Genomic DNA, 13,585 nt, shown 5'->3' with positions numbered 1-13,585 from the left:
CAATGAAATGAAAGTGTGCAAAATCATGGTAGACTAAGAATATCTTTAAGCTAGTCTCCTGGCACCTGGCAGGGAATTCTCTTAGTATCTACTCTAGGCCAACAGCACATGTCTTATTCCTAAATAGATACAAAGCTGGCAATAACCAGTAAAAATAATGACCATCAGATCCTGGATTTTGAGTTGAAAGGGACATTAAAGATCTCATTAAGCCCAATTCCCTCATTTTGCAGAGACCCCAGAGAGATTATATAATTTATCTAAGGTCACAGCCATGATAAGTGGCATACCCCAAATCAAGTACTCTTCCCAATGTCCTATGCTGTCTCTCCAAATATAGACAAATAATAATAGTAATAACAAATTGACTATAAGGGATCATAAATTGAGTATACATCAAAACCTGTGAAAAACATTTCCCTATAACATCTCTATAAAACTAAGATTCACATGTCCCAAGCCAATATCTGTCACTATTTCAAGCAACAGTTGAATAAATTCCCTACTAAAGTCCTATTCTAATGACCCATCACTGGATGATCAAAGGGCTAAGCCAGCCCCAGTAGGTTCTACTATGCTAGAAGGACTTGGAGTACAAGCCCTGTCCATAGACTGTCAGTCAATCAAAGGACTAGCTCTGGGAGCTACATCTCTAGGTGATGTTTTTGACTGTGGTAAACTCTTGAAGACTGGAGGGACTGAGACTGGCATTAATAGAAGGAATAACCATATTGATGGAATCACAGATTTGAAGAACAGAAGTAACAGCTAAACCAAAGAATTTGGACAACCCTCTTAGAGTTACTGATGAGGATATTTGACCTACTTACAAGTTAGCAGAGTAGTATCTCTTTCTAAGTGAGCATGATACTAAGGTGCATAAAAAGCAGTATAGAATGGTAAGAGTATCATGTCATGAGCAGCAGCACAGTCTCCGGGCCTGGAGTTAAGAAGATCTGAGTTCAAATCCGGCTTCAGATACTTACTAGTTGTGTGACCCTGGGCAAGTCATTTAACCCCTATATGCCTCAGCTCCTTATTTGTAAAATGGGGACACACTGGAAAAGTAAATGTCAAGCCACTCTAGTAGCTTTGCCAAGAAAACCTGAAATGGTATCACAAACAGTTGGGCACAACTGAATGACAATCACTATGTCACTATGTGTAGATCTTAAAGGTCCAGGTCTCTGCATATATTGCTGCTGATTTGGTCATGATAGGTCAGGGTTCAGCAGCTAGGTATTGCTTTGCAGCCCACCCACTTCCTCATTTTGTTCCTTGCTTTATTTCTTCCTCCCATCATCCTTGAAAAAGGGAGTCCTACCCTAAAAGGTGTTAAAAATCACATATCATCTTTCAGGTTGAAAGTAGAAGGAAGATGATAGGTTTCCAGGGGTCAGAAATCTGCGGCCTCAAGACCGTCCACGGCCTTCTAGGTCCTTGGGTGCGGCCACTTGACTGAGTCCAAGTTCTACAGAACAAATCCTTTTAATAGAAGGGATTTGTCCTGCGAAGTTTGGATTCAAAGGACTGCATCTGAGAACCCAGAGGGCCACATGTGACCTCAAGGCTGCAGGTTCCCCAGGCCTGGAAGCCGATGGCTAGATTCCAGGAACAAAACTCTGAATAAGGAACATCCTGTAGACCAAAATGAGGAGCTGGGGGCAAAGGGGAGCGGTCAAGAAGCATATAAGAAGAACTAAGACAGGGGAGTAAAAGAAGGGGTTTTAGTGGATTATTTTCATTAATATTAAAGTCGAGGCCTGTCAGGAAAAGACCACAAAAGGTAGAAAGATGTAGGAAGTAAGAATCCAGTAGTTCTAGCAGTGGGCAAAAATTTTCTCAGGGGCAGCTAGGTGGCACAGTGGATGGAGCCCCGGCCCTTGAGTCAAGAGGACCTGAGTTCAAATCCGGCCTCAGACCAAATGCTTGACACTTACTTAGCTATGTGACCCTGGGCGAGTCACTTAACCCTAATTGCCTAAAAAAATAAAAATAAATAAAAATATAAAAAAAAACTTTTCTTCAACTGTGCAACAGAAACCAATTGGGAAATAAGATTCAATATACAGAAGTTTGCTTTAACATTTACTTTTCAGAAACATGTCTACTTTTCATCGTTAGCAATTCATTCAATGAGAATATATTGAATGTGCCTAACACTGTGTATTGAGATATCTCTATACAAAAACTGTGTGCTAAGAACACGGGAAGCTCCTGTGAAAAAAATAAAGCAAGGAAAATCAAACCAAAAAAAAAAAGTCTAAAGCAATGGTCGTAGCTTTAATGAAACATCTAATTTGTTGTCCAGAGCTATTTATCACTGTTACTTATTCAAATTATAAGCACTATACAAGAAGGGTTAGATGGGCCCCTACCTATTGAACTTAGTATTCAATAGAACATTAGTATACTTAACCGTTATTAACTAGGATTATGTCAATGAAATGGATGGTCCCAGGCCCTGTCTCTATCCCCATTCCTGCTTACTGAACACAGATGAAATCACAGCTCCAGACCAAAAAAGAACCTGATTAGGAGTAATACGTGACATTGGGCAAGTCTGGAATCCAGAAGCACAAAATCCAATCACACAAAGAAGGGGAGAAATGTATACAGCTGCCAGAAGACTGAGTAGGGAGATAGGTGCTAAAGTACTGCTTTTAACCTATAATAGCTGTGTGAGCTTGGACAAGTCACTGATTTTCTCTGAGTCTCACTTTTGTCATCTGTAAAATGAAGGTGAAAATCCTTGAGCTGCTGCCTACTTCATGGGGACATTAGAAAGGAAAGTGCTTTGTAAACTTAAAAAATGCTACATAAGTGTGAGCTATTTGTTAATAATGATAATATAGTATAATTATAACATATATTATATATGCAATGTATAATTATATGATGTATAATTCTAACACAATTGTATACTATATAACATTTTATATGTGAATATAAAAAGTATTATATATGCATATATGTATATGTATATGTGCATATATACACACACATATATACATACATGTATATATACATGCGAGCGCACACACATATATATACACATACACATACACACACACATTTGGCTACAGTCAAACTCTGAAATTGTCATTGTTCTTCATTTGGAAAGGGAAATGGGGCAGGGGAAAGGGAGGCGCATAGTTATGAAAGGCATATGGCTGCCAAAACAAATAGCCATCTTAGTGAGCACCAAAGGGACATCAAGCAGCTGGCATTTCTACCTAACACTAGGTTGGGCTGAGAACTCCAAAGGTCTACTTCTTTCCTCCCAATGCCCTGATCACTTCTTGCACCCACTCTGCCAGAAGCAATCTTGCTGGACTCTTGCATGCCTGCTGAGTCAGTGGTACAGTAACACTGGCTATTAGTGCTAATGGGAACAAAGCACTGTTTCCTATCAGCAGCGTCATGCTATGTGAGAGCATTTCTGTAAACAAAGAAGCCTGGTACCTCCCTCTAGCTCTTCCCTCTTGCAGCTGGTGAGAGTGGGAAACATCCCCATCAAACAGTGAGGGGGTTATCAGTTAGAGGCCCAAGAAAACAGCATGGCCTTCCTCCACCAGGCCACAGCAAAGTCAGAGAATGCTAAGAGGTCAATGAGACATCAGAGATGATCAAATCCATCCTCACACATGGCAGTCGAGATACCACCACCACATGCACACTTTTTGCCAAAGAAAACCTCAATCCTAGCTAGTAACTCAATAGGATGGCATTGCGAAACTGAATACCAGATTAAAAACAAGAGAAGGCTTAGATCCCCATTCATTCACACTCTGGTAAGACCGCTGCACTGCGCTGGTATGGGGCATTATGACTGTCTGATAGGTGAGACTCACTGCGGGAGGTAATCATCCACTTGCCAAGGGCTTTTCTCTCCCACATCTTTGTGCCATGTCAGCTTTCTCTCTGGTTCCCCATGCCACATCCCAAGTAAATGCTATTCTTAGCACATAAATGCTGATTGAAAAGGAAGGCGGCTTGCCAATTCAAACTAACCCTGGCATTTGCATGTCCTGAAGCCTCAGCACAAACCTCAACCCCTGGATTCAAGGGTACCTATTGTTTGGCTGTGTCACAGTTACTTTTCTAGTTGGAAATTTGATCGATTTATCCTTTTCCAAAACATCAAGAGAAAAGCAATTCTCATCATCCAACCAGTTAGCTGCAAATTTCCAGGTCCAGAAACTAAAATATTTTAATATCAAAGGCACAAAATACAAGGGACTACCAATATATCCATCTTCCTCTCCCCTTCCACAAACATGATTACAATGGTTTGATCCATCTTTCCTCAATGTATGAATGGATGCATTAGATTCTGACACATTTGTCACCAGAAAGTTGTAAATTCCCCAATATGTCAGGTGATGGGAATTAGAAATATTGCATATAGCGAAGATCCAAAAATGCTTCCTTCTCTTCCAAGTAGCACATCAACCGATGTGGCCATGCCCACACTATCTCTAATTTAGAGTTGGCACTACTCTTCAGAAGTAGACAGCTTTCTATCGGGACTTGACTACCCCCTAACTAAAAATGTCTGAAAGTTCCCAAAGAATTTCTCTTCCTAGGGCACATAAGAAGTTTGTATGACATATACAGAGGCGCCTAAAGATTCCAGTCCCCCTACAAGGAACACTTCAGTTAACCAAGGGGGAAGATTTAGATTGTCTAGAGATGGGAATGAGAGATATTAGACAGGAGGATATAATGAGCCCAAAGTACCCTCAGTACGAAGGCAGCACTTGGCTGATATCAAGTTTGGGAGCAATGCATATAAGGGGAAAAGAGAACCCCTCCTAATGTAAGAAGGGCAAACTCTTAGGGAATGAACAATAACAGCTTTAGCTATTATACTTCCTTATGTCCTGGTGTGGGGAGTTTGTTTCTTTGGCTTTAGAAGGCGTGGTTTTTAGCTCATTCTTAAAGAGTGATGATAACATAGCAAATAGCCTCTTTTAGAAGGAGAAGAAAGGGGGGTGGGGAGGGAAGGAGCTGCCGGAAACAAACATGAATTCTTTTTTTATAAATATCTAGAGAATGAGGAAAAGGTCTCTCCTCTTGCCACAGACCTGGCTTATCCTGTGTTTCGTTTGAAACAAACAAAAACTAATACAGGGATAACAGGCAGAGAGGAAGCCCTGGTGAAAGGAGACCGGAGTGGGACATCAGGGCTCGGGAAGACAGGATGCGAAACTGATCGCATTTCCTTCCTTATGAAAGCTGGGCCTTTGTTTACATCCTGTCCACCCCCTCCTGCCATTCTGCATGCTCTCAGCCAACTCAGAGAGCCCAGAGGCTTTCAGTTAGCCTTTATTGTATTATAAGCATTTTTCTTATCACAACCGAGACCCTTAGTATTGCATTAAAAAGACAGTTAATTTTCTTAAGCTTCTTTTTTAATACAGAAATAGGATTAGAAGGATAACACGCTCAGATGCAAGCACGTTATTTGATTATGTCTAAACCTAATCCTGGCTTCACCTTGGTCTGCACAGTCTCCAGTTTGGGGGTTTTATTGGTTGATAATGTCAGCGCTGTCAGATATTATTACTTGGGCAGTGTCTGCTGTTACTCGTCCTTTCCTCCACTCCAAATTCTAAAGACTTGAAATTAAATTTTAGGATAATTCTTTGAAACCTCTCCATCTTGCAACTCTTGGACCTTTCTCTCTTATATCATAAGATCAATAGATCTAGAGCCAGAAGGGACCTCAGACACCAGCTAATACAATCCCTAGATGAGGAAACTGAGACTCGGGACTTGCCTGGTCACTTAGGTAGTTTATCCAAGGTGGGATTTGAACCCTGGTCCTCTGACTCCAAAGCCTCTGACTGTTTTTCCTGAAAGAACAGGAATAACCTCAGAAAACATAGACCCGACTTCACAAGAGGCAGGAAAACAGAGCAGGAATCTGAAGTCCCACTTATTCTGGCTTCAAGGTCTAGTTGAAGTTTTAACTCTTTCACTGATACCAGATGTGTTCCCTTCCTCTTTGAGTTTTCATAGTCCCATGTGTCACAAAAGTCTTAATGCCATTTCAAGCTATTCAAGCTTAAAACATCACAAAGACTTTGGGATCTCCTTTACTTTGTTTGCATTTCTGTTGTGTATTTTCACACTGTACTTTGTGTTAAACATTTTTGAGTGCTTGGCTCACTAGAAACTTCCGAACTGCAAGCTTGTTGAGATCTGATTCCCTGTCCTATTCATCAGGTTTAAACTCTTAGTTCCTAACACTGCCTTCCATGGAACAGGCCCTCAATAAGAGCTCATTAAATCAAATTTTGGATTTCTTTCTTCTGCATCCCCAGAGCCTATATAGTAGGTGCTTAATAAATATTTACTGAGGAGAATTATTAAGGAGTTGCTTTTAAAGCAAATCATTTTGTATTTATAATTTATCTCTAAGAAAAAGAATATAAGATTATAAGAATCTCATGACTAAGAGAAAGAAGAGAGAGGAGGGAGCGGTATATCAAACCAAAGACTTGTTTCCTTCTCTTCCTTAGCATAAGACAGAGTGACTAGGGAACTCATAGCTGGCAGAGTAAAATTAAAATCCCAAACGATGCTTTTAGTTTTCCTATCTAAAACCTCCTTGGGAGAGCACCTCTATGGTCCCAATTCTCTTAATGGAAAAGCCAAAGATAAACATGCTTTGGAAAAGACTTGTGTTCACTCCTCCAGGCTGATCAAACCGCACTCTTCTCCCCTCTATCAGCTCCCCAAATCATCTCATAAACCACTTTACCTGTCGCAGTGGTTGCATTTAAAGGGCTTTGCACCCGTGTGTTTCCTGTAGTGCCTCGTAAGCTCGTCACTTCGTGCAAAACGCCACTCACACCCTTCCCATGAACACTTATAAGGCTTCTCACCTGCAGGAAGAGATGAAATGAGGCCTGTTAGTAAATGACAGCATACCTGCTCCATCACACTTCACTACCTCAATAGTCAACATCTTGGAAAGAGCTACGTTTAAGGGTAAAACTCCCTGGCCGCACAGGTGGCAAAAATTGAGAGATTAAAATGGACCTCAATAGTGTTCTTACAAGGTCCCTGCATCTGGAAATCCTATTTTGGTTCCCAGAGTTAGGGCATTTCCTTCAACTTGTAAAGCAGTCATTTCTTATCCCAGGAGGATGCTCACCCCCACTGCCTGAGCAGGAAGGAAATGTGCTATTTTCATTAGAACCACAAATGCTTCTAATTCTATTTTCCACCAGAACCTACGGTAATTCGCCATTTCTGGCTTCTTGGTCTCCCCCTCCTCCTCTCTCTTTTCCCTATCACCACAAACTGTAGGCTTGTGGCTGATTTATAAGGACATCAACTCACGACTCCAAGAGTGACTGTTCCTTCCAGTAAATGCAGGTGAATAAATAGGCAAGAGAAAGAACCACAGTCTTAGGGAGGAGAAGGCAAATAAAATATGTGAAAGGTCTCAGGCATCCGTATTATCTTCAGCCATAAAAACCCTGCTTAGCAAAGCTGAGAACTGGATTCTAAGCTGTGACGCATACTGCTAACAGGGCTTTCAAGCCAATTTGTGAGGCATGTTTTAGCCAGAATGAAGCTCTTACATCAGTAAGTTTGAAATTATAGCATTTAGGATTCCCTGAAGGACCTTTCCATATAGCAACTACAGACCTAGAAACACAGTACAAGGGAGAAGAAGATTTTTCTTTAAAGTCTTCTTACCCATCATGTCCACCCCTAAACGTGACACACATTTGTACTTTTCACCCTATGGAAGGACAGTGACAGGAAAAATTCCTATAAGATAACATTTGTAGGCATTGATTTCCTACTAATAATAGGTGACATTTATACAACACTCTAAGGCTTTCATAGAGTTTTATATTCCTTATCACATTTGAACCTAACAACAACCAGATGAGGTGGTTATTACAAGCATTTTCACTGTCTTTCTCACCCCTGTCTCCCATCATGGGGTGATGGAGATCTATTATTTCACCAATATATCAAATTTATGGTATGGAAACTCTCTCTACTGATGCAGAATATCAACTCATTTTATAATTTTATAATTCCTCCATTAGATTATGTGCTTTTTGAAGTCAGGGGATGTCTTTTGCCCCTTTTTGTATTTCCAGTGTTTACCTTACTACAGTATGCATTTAATGAATATTTATTGATTGAAAATCCGAGAGTTACCTAGAGACACTTCAGGGGTTAAGTGATCTGTCCAGGGTCACACAGCTAGCACGCATCAAAAACAACTCGAATCTAGGTTTTCCTGATTCCAAAGCTAGCCCTTTATCCATTATATCACATTGCTTCTCATCATACAGCTAAAGAAACTCAGAGTCAGAGAATTTCAGTAACATGTCCAGAGTCATTCATATAACTTGTAATAATTAGAGGTAGGATTAAAACCTAGGTTTGTTTTTTTTTACTCCAAAGCCAACACTCTTAAAATATTAAATCTTAGGAATTCAGAAGATTTAGAGGACAAATGATTATTACTATTGAGATCCAGTTGGTTGTCCCATTATTTCTACTTTGACAGGCTAAACCTGCCCTTCACTTTGAAACATTAGGAGACATTCACTGTCCAGGCACACCACTTGATCCACTTTCTTCTTCCTATTTTCTCCCTCCTCTTCAAAATGTGATTATGAAAGAGATAGTCCTTTTTCAGTCTACACTAAAACTACATCTTAATAAATGTTTTTTTTCTTCATACGTCACTGTGAGCAAAAATCCCAAAACAGGTATTTTCTTTTAAACAGTCTAAAAGCCTGTGAATGAGGTTTAGAGGTATAGGGGAAACCAGGAATCAGGATAAAAATCAGAGGAAAAAATATTTCACTGATTACTATCATGAGAATTTGGAGACCAGTCATAATTTCAGAAAAGATACAATAGTGCAGTATAACCAACATTTTATAAGCGCTTCACCTATACCTTGGCATTCTGCTAGTGGAAACACAATATTTAAATAGACCAGGTTATGTGGCCTCATGTAGCTGATAGTCTCCTGGGGAGATAAACCACTAACACAGATAGCTGTCTCCTTTGTCCTTTTATGAACTGCTAAATAAACAAATGCCAGGTAAAAGGGAAGCATCAGGCCTCTCCCGTCCTGCCTCAGTTATTGTTGAATAGTTTTTTGTTGTTGTTGTTGTTGTGAGCCCTTTTGGGGTTTTCTTGGCAAAGAAAACCAGATCATTTTACAGGTGAGGAAACTGAGGCAAACAGGGTTAAGTGACTTGCCCAGTGTGGCACAACAGCAGCAATCCCAGGTAAAATGCAAACATTGTGCGTTTCTTTTCCTATCTCACTATCTACCCCCTCAATCTGTTCAAGTGATATTTAGACTCAGGCCACCCAAGAAAACTTTTATGGTTCTATGTGATAAGATACAACCAAGTCTGGCCTTCTGCTAACTTTGTTCCCAGGAAATGCAAGGTTTCTGTAAGGTTTCTGCATTTGCTGCTAGTGTATTGAAAGGAAAGCTATAGGAGAACCAAATTCTCTTTGGGCTTACACTTATGGAACTGAATGCTTGAGGGGGAATAAGTAAAAACTCCATCCAAGACAGGAGAGAGAAGGGAGGAAAGGGCTTTATCTTGGCAGCCCCTGACTTTTACCAATGTTATTGATCATCAGAGAGATTTCAAAATAGAAAACTGGCTCCAAACAGAGAGAGGACACCATTGGACTTCAGAAAATTCAAAATGCCTCTGTACTCCCAAAGACCTTTAAAAGCAAATAAAAAACTCTCAAAGCCTCTAGGACCAAATAAAATTCAAAACCCAGCAATAAGGCATAGAGGAAATCCCATGAAAGACTGTAGTAGTTAACACAGAAAACTAGGTCCCAGAAATCAATTCATCTATCTAGCTGACTGGCCTAGCACAGGCTAACTGTGTTCTGAAGGACAAAAGAAGGGGAAGGGGAAAAGGGTTGAGGGAGAAGGAAAGCTGAGGAAGTTATTCTTTAATTCAAAGTAAATATTTCCCTCCCCACTCCCTGTAGCTAGATTTGGTTATTTATTAAATAAGTTTTTTCCTTGATGCACAGTGAAACTTGCCAGTGCTCTCATGGCAGATAATATATGCACTGAGTTACTTACCCAGCAGGGATCCCCCACCCACATTTCCAGGTCTCTCTGGGCTGTTCTAATATATACTGTCTCAGAGTACTACTATTCCAACTTCTAGCTATGCAGCAACTTCAGGCACCCCGATTATTTATGAATGTTATCATTTTATAAGCTTTAACTGCTCTCAGTGTGGAAGGTGCTGTCTAGAATGTTTAAGCATGGCCCCTCTGGGCCTCGATGGTATCTAGCCTCATTACATCTTACAGTTTCATAAAGATGTCTTCCTCATCCCTCTAATTGGTTTGCTCATACCATGTCATGTCTGATAGTAAATATCGAAGTGAAATGAAAACAGCAGAAAACCAGAGATTCTCATCCAAACAAGAGGGGTTTGTGTACTGCAATCAACCTTGTCCCAAATCATACTGGCGCTAGACATCAGGAATCCAAAGAAATACAGGATTGCCTTGGTTAAATTAGTGGGAAAAAAAGGCCCACAGACAGCGATGGGGAAGGGCAAGAGAAAGTGCTTTCAGAATTCTCTATCCGCTTTCTAGCCACCAATAACTACCCAAGAGTGGAATCTTCTGTCAATGTGTTTAAGGTCATACCTGTGGTTCACCAAATAATTGCATGGTTGACCTGAAAAGAAAAGCCCTCCATGTATTTGTTTTCATCCTGGAGTTTTTGTTTGTTATTTTAGTAAAATGCTTATTTTGCAAGAGGCTATGTCCCTTCCCCCCAAGAAACCAGGCAGTTGGATCACAGCTAAAACAGACTCTATGCATAATCAGAGCAGCCTCATGAGTCTTGAACCTGGAGGCAGAAAATCTGGGTTCAAGACCAGATTCTTCCATGGGAGCTCTGAATCTATTTCCTTATTTGTAAAATAGGAATAATAATCCTTGTTCCACCAATTCTTTAATTCTCTTCTCTCAGAATTTTTGTCAAGAAAACACTTCACAAACTAAATAAACAGGTGTGCGTTTGATCTATTATCATGGTACAAAGGCAACAATGACCATCGGAACAACTTCCTTCAATGCCCTTATCTCCTATTGTCCCACCATTCTGTTTCCTCTCTACTGAGAAGGTTATCCTCCAGGATAATGCATTTGAAACTACAGTTGGGATATATCTGGAATAACACAGACTTAATCATTGCAATTTTAGGCAAGTCCATTTCCTTATCTCTAAAATGGTGTGTTTAGACTCAAAAGAGATATCTGGAAAGTTCTATGATTGATTCCAGTTCCAAATTACTGTGATGACATAGTCTTCTCCCCTCAAGAGATTTTGCAAGCTAGAAAAGGCCCATTGAAAAGGACAATTAAATTCACCAAGAGAGATCTACTTGTATGAAAAAAAAAAGTGATAGAGGAGATAAACCCCCAAAAAGCAAGTTTCCATCTGGAAAGAAGACCGAAGTTTGTAAAAGTCACAAAAGATATAACGGAGTGAAAATATTACTGTTCACCATGTCTCAGAAGACTAACTAGGCCTTATGCTCCCTTGTAACTTGCTGGTAGCAGTCTGAGATAAATTTAAAAATTGTCTAGAGTGGGAAGACGCGTTAGAGGTCTAGTCCAACCCCTTCATTTTACAGATGAGGAAACTGAGGTCCAGAAATATGAAAGGACTTGCATGAAGTCACTACACAGGTAGTGACTATAGAGCTTGAATTGGAACTTAGACCCCATGACTCTTTTGAGTTCATTCAGCATTTCAAATTCAGAACTCATTCCTCTATCTCACTTGTGACCTCTTACATGGTTGTTGGAAAAGGCTGAACCCCCAGAAGATAGCATAGATTGATAACATAAATAGATTTATGTTGTACTGACCCATAAAAGGTTATTTTTTAATTTTTTTTTCATTTTATTGTTTTTATTTTTATTACAATAGTATTAATTAATTTATTTTTAGTTTTCAACATTCACTTCCACAAGATTTTGAGTTCCAAATTTTCTCCCCATCTCATCCCTCCTCCCACCCCAAGATGGCATGCTTTCTGAATACCCCTTCTCCTAATCTGCCCTCGCTTCTATCTCTCCCCCTCCTTCTCTTATCCCCTTCATAAAAGGTTATTAAGGGAAGTTTGTGGTACAGGCCTAATGGAGGGTAGGGAAGACAGGGAACAGGAAGGTTGAATCATAGACAGGAGTCATTCTCTAACACAAAAAATGTTGTTGGTAGAATGACATAGAACACGGAACTGGGCTAACCTTGACTGAGCCAGTGATGTATCTCTTAGGCTTTTCTAGATCCAGGAGAGTATAGACTACTTGACTGGTTGTTGGAAGAGTGGAAATTACTCTGATTAGCAATGCCACTCTAGGTAACTGCTGGGATCTGCCTGGATTATCTCTTTCCCCAGTGTAATACATTTATGCTGTAACAAGAAAGGAAAATGGATAGTTTTTACTCGATATGCTGCTTTGCCTTCCCCAAGTACCTCATGAAAATCCCTTGACAATGGCCCTCTCACACTCTCACTTCCAGAAATTGCAGACTCCTCCACTGCCCCTCAGCCTAGACAATGAACATCCCTACATTTCCCTTAAGACTCTGATCTTGTGCCTGATAGCACAGTCCTCTTGGGTGTCACTCCACAGGGACAGTAAGTGCGTCATTTTATGAAAGTCATTGGTGCAGCTGCTTTCCACTGATTGGACTTGGAGAATGCGTGAGTGCTATTTCAAATATATTGTGTTTTCAATTTTTCCCAACAGGAATTGTCTTCTTCAATCTAATATTTCATAGATAGTCGTGCACAGCAGGGATGTAATTATCATAGCATCTGCCACTCCAGGATCACAAGTCCCTTGAACTTTATTGTCACTATTACTTAAATCATCATTAATAGTACTGATCCCAATTTACAGACAAGAAACTGCCCATAGAAAAGGCTCAAGTTTTTGGTCCTGCTTGCAAGCAAGGTACCTAGAAAAATACAGAACTTCCCTATCACGGTCTTGAAGAGGCTCTCGTCATGCACGCCCTAGAATAAGAAAGACCTGAGTTCAAATCCAGACTCAAAGACTTACTGTGTGATCCTGGGAAAATCATTTAAACTTTGCTTGCCTCAATTTCCTCAACTGTAAAATAAAGATAATAATAGCACCTACTTCTAAGGACTGTAAGGATCTAATGAGAAAATATTTGTAAAGTGCTTAATACAATGCCTGACTAGATAAATATTAGTTACAAATGTTAGTTATTATTATGATGATGATGATGATTATAAACATGCCACATTTCTGCTCACCAAAAAATAAAATTTTAAGCAACATTAAGCTCAAAAACAACGGAAAAGTAAAAAGGAACTCAAGGCAGATTTGTTTGTATGAGCTGAAAATGTGTGCATAGGTAATAACACCGAGAAAACATTCTCTTTCCACCATATTATCCTCACAGAGACATGAATTTGATAAGTCACGCTGGGGAGAAGAAGCTGTAGGATAATAATAACAATGATAAGTGAACATTTGTATA

At 39.9% G+C, this 13,585-nt stretch overlaps 1 protein-coding gene across 3 annotated transcripts in view; it reads right to left on the bottom strand.

The window, feature by feature from the left end:
* KLF7 (KLF transcription factor 7) overlaps positions 1–13,585 on the bottom strand; it is a 102,423-nt gene that overhangs the window by 7,940 nt on the left and 80,898 nt on the right. For all 3 annotated transcript variants that reach the window (XM_021008675.2, XM_021008673.2, XM_021008674.2), the window contains exon 3: positions 6,773–6,896. In XM_021008675.2, coding sequence (XP_020864334.1) covers positions 6,773–6,896 — 124 coding nt within the window. The remainder of the gene's footprint in view (positions 1–6,772; positions 6,897–13,585) is intronic.

The sequence above is a fragment of the Phascolarctos cinereus genome, unplaced genomic scaffold (genome assembly GCF_003287225.1).
Source record: "Phascolarctos cinereus isolate Bilbo 61053 unplaced genomic scaffold, phaCin_HiC Scaffold_7;HRSCAF=346, whole genome shotgun sequence".
NCBI classification, from domain to species: domain Eukaryota; kingdom Metazoa; phylum Chordata; class Mammalia; order Diprotodontia; family Phascolarctidae; genus Phascolarctos; species Phascolarctos cinereus.
Note: the sequence above shows the minus strand (reverse complement) of the source record. Positions and strands in the feature narration are given on the sequence as shown.